Consider the following 6695-nt stretch of genomic DNA (forward strand, 5'->3'; position numbering starts at 1 on the left):
TGTGTGTAGTTTGTAGTGTGTATTTTTGGGAGAGTATCCACATTAATACTTGTGGGAAATGTTGTAGGTGAGTATTCTGCAATAACAGAGCAGTAGATTGAATCTTCTGACATAATCAAGTGGATTATAGTGAAATCTAGGATTAAAGGGTTTTTCTGGAAAAGCATAGTCTTCATAGAAGTCCAGAGAATGTAAATTCATTGATGTGACTAAGCGAATGTTAGTATAAGTTTGGCAAATCTGAAATGACTCTGTAATTGTGCATTTTGGAAGGCTCTGACACTGTAAACATTTTTTAAAAATTAGGGGCTTATGGGGTGCCTGGCTGACTTAGTCGGAGCAAACGACTCTTGATCTTGGGGGTGTGTGTTCGAGCCCCAAGTTGGGTGTAGAGATTACTTAAAAATAAAATCTTACAAAAAAAAAAAAAAGAGAGAAGAGAGAGGTTTATGTAGAAAACATGTATTCCACGCCTGAATCATATAATGGTCCTCCGTGGACATGCTGCACATCTATAGTGGAGACACCTCTTTCGTACCCCCCTCACTGAGGGATTGGCGAGGGAAAGGCCCTGCCTCTGGACATCGTGGAGAAGCTGATCCCATCCCTTGTACTCAGGCTCTGTGTTGCCCTTGCTCAGGCCATTCACTGTTGCTTCATTTTCTTTTGTCCACCTTGGTCCCTCATTCCTCTTCAGGCTGCAGTCAGAATAGTTAGTAGGTACTACAGCTCAGAGGACTGATACCCTTTTATGTTCTCTTATTCCAAATTCAGGTCCCTTCCCCCATCCCGGTGGAGTGGGGTGAGTCAGAGACAAAGATGCGCACCCGCACAGGCGTACAGCGGGAACACTAGAGTCCACACACACACACGTGATCATTTAAGACATTGCTTCTTGGAATTTGTGGACCCAGCATCTTTCACTTTTTATCTGGCGAATGCTGAGAATAGCAGAGACAAAATAAACGATTTTAAAACTTTAGAATGATTTTCTTTAAAGGTAAATTTGCAAGTACAGACTCTTGTGCCTCTTTTATTATAGTTGGCATTTTATAAGGCAGCCAGTGATTGTACCTTGATGAATGATTGCAAGAAAACCAGCATCCGTAGGTGCAGAAAGGAAACCGTATTTCATCTCTGATTTGGATGCATGCTTGTAGGTGTCTGTATTTTTACCATTTCGATGTAAGCCTCACCAACAAAATGTTCTCAGCTAGTTTTTAAGTTTGGACTGATTTTTAAAATATATATGGGTTTGCATAATAAAACAAGCTGTGTGAGTGGAGAGAACATTCTTAGGCTGTCTGAAGACTTGTTTTTCAGCCTACAGACTCAGGTGTGATTCTGGTCCCCTGTCACCTGATATAAATTGCCCTTTTTGTTTATATAGCTCCTTCCTTGGCTCTTCTTATGGAGATGCTGTGTTTTCATTAATGCTCATTACATCCCTGGCACCTAAAGAAAGTAAGCCATCTTCATTTCACAGATTGAGAAACTAAAGTTTTGCAGAGTGACCCAGTATACATAAGACAAACATTTCTACAGACTCTTAATCTGATTGGTGTAAACATCCTCCCTGATTTTTTGGTACAATTGATGAAGTTTTTTGAGGAAAATAAATTCAAAAGAACATACATGTTCTATTGCCTTGTTTCCTGCTCCTTGAAAAATAACCTTTTTTTCTAACTATTTGAGTGACCCTAAGGGAATGTAATACTTCTCTAAGTGTTGGAGGTAGGAAGTTCATATGAAAACAGTTTGGATCAGATATCTTCTGTCAAACTCAAAAACTGTTGATACTTTTTCTTTATTGTTTTAGAATTCCATTGTACTGAACATTGCTTGAAACAAACCCTTAAGTAGGGGTTGGACTGGCCATGGATATAATAGAGAGAGCCTAGAATTTCCACTCAGGAAAGCGGAGCTGTCTCTAGATCCCCTTCTGCCACCTCCTGAGTGAAATGGTAGCGAGGTAGTTTCTCCAAGCTTAGCTATTGCATCCCTCTTCCCTACTTAAGGGCATTATGAGGACCAAAAGATCATTTCTGCAATAGACTATGTAAATGCTGCAGAAATGTTATAGTAAAATATGACACATTTGAAGTGCAGGTTTTGCTTTAGCAAAAATCCAAATGAAAGCATTTTAAAGGAGGTACATTTCAAGTTTATAACTAAGCTAAAAGTGTTTCCCCCTGGTGGGACCAGTTTATGCTAAAAATACTCAGACTTGTATTTGGCAATATTCATTTTCTTTCAAGTAGTTTTCTGAAGTGTTGTGAGTTTATTCTTAATATTCCCTCTGAACTGTTATTAATTTCCTCAGCAACACTATAAATTTAAATTTCTTCTGATTGTAGTACATGTGATAAAATTTGACCTATAAATTTAATTTTTGTTCTCAAGGAGTTATAACCCAATGGGAAAACAAGATAGAAAATATACAAACATTACGAAGTGTGTCTCAGTGTCATCATGAAACACTGGGTCTGTGTTCATCTCATAAGGTTTTTGAACGAGATTAGGGTTAATTGGGGAAACTTTTGAAGAAAATGCTCTTTGCAGTTTGACCTAAAGATAAGTATATATTACTGAGATAATAGAGCTGGGTATACAAGTTTGTGTTGCTTTGTAATATAAAAATAACTAATTCAGTCTAAACCTACAGTATCTGTGTCATTATGAAATTGATTACCTTCTGGAACAATCACTGGAAGAATAGGAAGCCATTACTATTAAAACATAACTGTTGGACACAGAAGAATGTCCAGATTTTCGAGTTAAATGGAGGAAAAACATGTCACAGCACTGTGTTCTTAATTTTGTAAATGTAGACCCATGAGTATGTTTACATGTTTACGTTGGGAGTATTTCAGATACTATATACTAAACATGAGCATATTTCTCTTTTAGCATTGTCTAATCTATAATCCTATACATGATTTGTCTTTAAAAGCTGCATCTCACAATTAAAAAGATACAGAGAGGAATTGGGTGACATAGGAAATGGTGATTTTATACACCTGGCAACACAAGCAGGCCTGCGAGCTTGGATCAGAGTTAACATTGTATCCTGTCCGTGCCCATCTTCTGCCTAAATACTTCTGTGGCCCTCTTTATTCGAAAGAGTTGGCTCTCACATTTTTCTCCCGAGACTGTAGTGAGGCCAAGGTCACAGCCTGGACCTTTGGCACCTAACAGACCATTTAAAAAAAAGTTTTATGCAGTTTTGGTCCTTCACTGTCCCCAACTACACCTTTGCCCCACTGTAATTTGCCATCTTAAGAACAGACTTACCCAGGCGACCAAATGTCCTTTTGCTTCTCTGTACCGATGGCTGAGGAGTGACCAGCCATAGCACTGGTTGGTCCGCTGTGCCTTTTGATGCTACTTGGAAGTCTTGTTCATCTTTAAAACATTCTCTCTGCCTGTGTAAAAGTATAAACTAAAAGGAATTCCTAGGTATGTAAAGGAGATTTTGTCCTGCTGGGGTGATATTTTTCTAACAGTATACAAATAATAATTTAATGTGAACGTAATAGTCCACTTAAAAAAAAGACCTGTTTTGTGTTCATATTTCCCTGGGTCCTCAGTTTTACCTTCTCTAAGATGTGCAGGACATTGGTGTTCAGGACAAAGGCAAGACCATACATGCCTTAAAATCACAAAAGAAGTTTTGCTAAATTATGTTTTTAATTGAGAGAGTTATGGGTTATGGTGCAGATTTCAGGGTTACACTTTTGACTAGTGTTACGGTCTCACAGGTTCAGATGGTGTTGTGTGTCCTTCAAGAGTGGTGACATGAAAGGACACGTTTTTCTTTTTGTCTCCTCCACAGGTTTCAGCATTGAAGACGATGGCCAGTCAGGGAGGCCCCAAGTACACTCTTTCACAGCAGCCTTGGGCCCAGCCAGGTATTCGCAGTTTATTTACTATTTGGGATTTCTTTTGGGGGGATGTTGATTAATTGCATTTCTGTGGTCTCTGGCAGCTCAGAGTTGGTTTCCCGCTCCTCCTGCGGTTTGTGTTGATGCAGGATGCAGTTTGGAGCTGACTCGACTTAATGGGCTGACAAGGCTCCTTGCATTTCAAAAAGCAATCCAAGGAAGGAAGAATTAAAAAGAAAAAAAAAATACACACACATTGTGGCTTAGGTGGAAACACTTTGATTCTGTACACCTGCTTTTCATCGTGCTGGAGCTCTGATGAAAGCACTCTAGGTGGTGGTCTGAGACGAGGGGACAGGGGGCCGCTGCTGTGCCCGAGTAGTACGTGAAGAAGTGCTGGGTCATTATTTCGTTTCACATCTTAATGTGACTTACAGCCTCTGTTCGTTAACAGTTTAGGAGTGTTCGAGGAGAGTAGTAAAAATTGTGGTGTCTGCAGGGAGTTGGCGGACCATGTCATTGTTTGATTGGCAGATAATGCTTGAGAGGTTCCAGGCTTCCTCTTTCCTAAATGTAAATTTTGTGTGTGTGTGTCAGAGGGACTTTTTCTTTTCTTTTCTTTTCTTTTTTTTTTTTGTCTTTAGCATTAGACCTCAGGTATTTAAAATCACAACTTTGTGAGTTAGTGTTGGTTTGTTTTGTCGCATTTTAAGTTGCCTTTAAACTGAAAGGAATCATTTTGGTAGATTAGTATTTTTGGCCATTCTCTGGCCCATATCGTGATAGAGATCTTTTGAAACCAAAAAGGACAAAATGGTAAAAGAATTTTGTTTTTAATTCTGGATAAGCTGTATCCGAGTTGGTGGGGCAGCTTTTTGCTCAGAGTGATACAGATCCAAATTCAGGGTAAGTATCCATAAAAAATTGACTGTCTACAGCACCTAAATCTGGTGTTAGGTTTTTAATATAATTGGCTTTCAGTATTGAAAGAATATTAATGTTTGCCAGGTATTTCTTTTGGGGAAAAGAACTGAGGCCATTCTGAACATTTTCAGTTAGTCTTATTAATGCCTCCGGTTAATTTGAAGTTGAACTAGAACTAAGAAGCTGAAGGAGAAGCTGAGTATCTCCTAGGAGGATTTGTAAATGTACAGAGTTATCACTTGTGTTTGAATGAAGATGGGATTTTATTCCAATACTTTGTCTCATGAACTTTGATGATGTAATATAGGTTTGCCTTGATTTGCTTTATTGCAAATAAACTTTATGACTATTTTAGGCTTTTAGTTTATTGTGAGGGAGACCGTGAATGTTTTACTGTCGTCATTATTTTAAACCTTTGTATCATGTGTGAGATTGAAATCTTCATTATGTTACCAAAGGACGGAGATCATACGTGATGCAGAAGTACGTTCTGCCAGAAGACAGAAAATGCGATTCTCTTACTGGTAACACTGGAAATTCTAATCATAGTCAGCTGTGGTGGTAGCCGCCTGTCCTGACCCCTCACAGCTGGGAGCAGACTGGTCACGCCATAACTCAGCACACTTCCGGAAGGAATTCTGACCACCTTTGGGTTAATTGGGACTTCGGCTCAAGGTTTCAGTCACTTACAGGACTTATTTAGAAACAGCTGATTTTATTTTGAATGTTTATATAAATGAAACTCTTGGGTGCAATAATTTTTTTTTAAATAGGTAGAAACCAATAGACAGGCATAGGCATATTTAATACATCTAAGCCCAAGGGCTTGATGCATAATTAATATATTTTTCTTTCCTCTTTGGAAAGATCCTCCTTCACTCAAAACCGGGGCTGTCCTTTTCCCCAGTGGGGGCCTGGTGAGGCGCCCCGGTTAGGCGTGTGGTGTCCCGGGGCATTACTGGCCTGGGCGTTAGTAAAGCGGGAGGGAGCGGAGGAAAGGAAGCTGACAGCGGGACAGGTTGCAGTGGGGCTTGCTCTTTTGTCATTAACCCACTTCCTGACTTTGTGAGGGAGGAGGGCGTGGCTCAGACAGCGGCGGCACTCTGGTTTGCCTCTTGTGCCTTCTGTCCCGTGGAGCCGCACGGAGCTGTGGAGTTGCTTTTTCCTCTCCTGTGTGACAAGAAGTCCGCATTGAAATGTTGGAGAGATGTTTGGGCGTTTGGGGTGGGAGCATCGAGAACAATCTAGGGACCTGTCTAGGGCCCTAGGTACCCGCGGTGACTGGTTCAGGCAGACTTGATCGGATGTGTGGGGATCATTTCATGATAAACCCAAAGGAGATTGAGTTGTAAATTAGGATGCTGGTTTGCTAACTTACTCTGAGAAATATACCTTAATAGGAACTAGAGGGTATTCACTAGGCTTCCCACCCACCTTTTGGTTATCACGGGCTCTGATAACTGACTTAGGGATCCCTGAAGTGTGTTAGTGAGGACAGAACGAGAGCACATGGAATTAAGTGCCTTATAGGAGCATTCATCTATTTTTATGAAAAATAAGCAATCCTGCATTGTTTGTTCTTTCTTCTTAAGAGCCTTATACTTTCTTGCCCTGTTCTGTTACAACCCTCCTCAATTAAAAAAAAAGTTTAATATGATATAAAAATTAAGCTATTAAAAAGTATATAAAATGAAAAGTAATTCTGTTTTTATCTCCAAGGTGGTCTTCTCAAAGGTAACCACTATAAATAGCTTTTTTTCCCCAGTTATTATATATTACTGGCATATATGGACTTTTAAAATGTTGTAAACATAAAATTATACTTCTATTCCTTTCTTTTTTTTTTTTTTTTTTTTTTTTTTTTTTTTTTTTTTTTTTTTTGTTCTT

The 6695-nt window shown here is 39.4% G+C and overlaps 1 protein-coding gene across 1 annotated transcript in view; it reads left to right on the top strand.

Annotated features, from left to right (window-relative positions):
• Positions 1 to 6695, top strand: part of COG3 (component of oligomeric golgi complex 3) — a 64599-nt gene that overhangs the window by 48812 nt on the left and 9092 nt on the right. The window contains exon 20 of the mRNA XM_077778752.1: positions 3836 to 3911. Within this exon, the coding sequence (XP_077634878.1) occupies positions 3836 to 3911 (76 nt within the window). The remainder of the gene's footprint in view (positions 1 to 3835; positions 3912 to 6695) is intronic.

Source organism: Crocuta crocuta, unplaced genomic scaffold, assembly GCF_008692635.1.
Source record: "Crocuta crocuta isolate KB4526 unplaced genomic scaffold, BGI_CrCroc_1.0 scaffold586, whole genome shotgun sequence".
Taxonomy (NCBI): domain Eukaryota; kingdom Metazoa; phylum Chordata; class Mammalia; order Carnivora; family Hyaenidae; genus Crocuta; species Crocuta crocuta.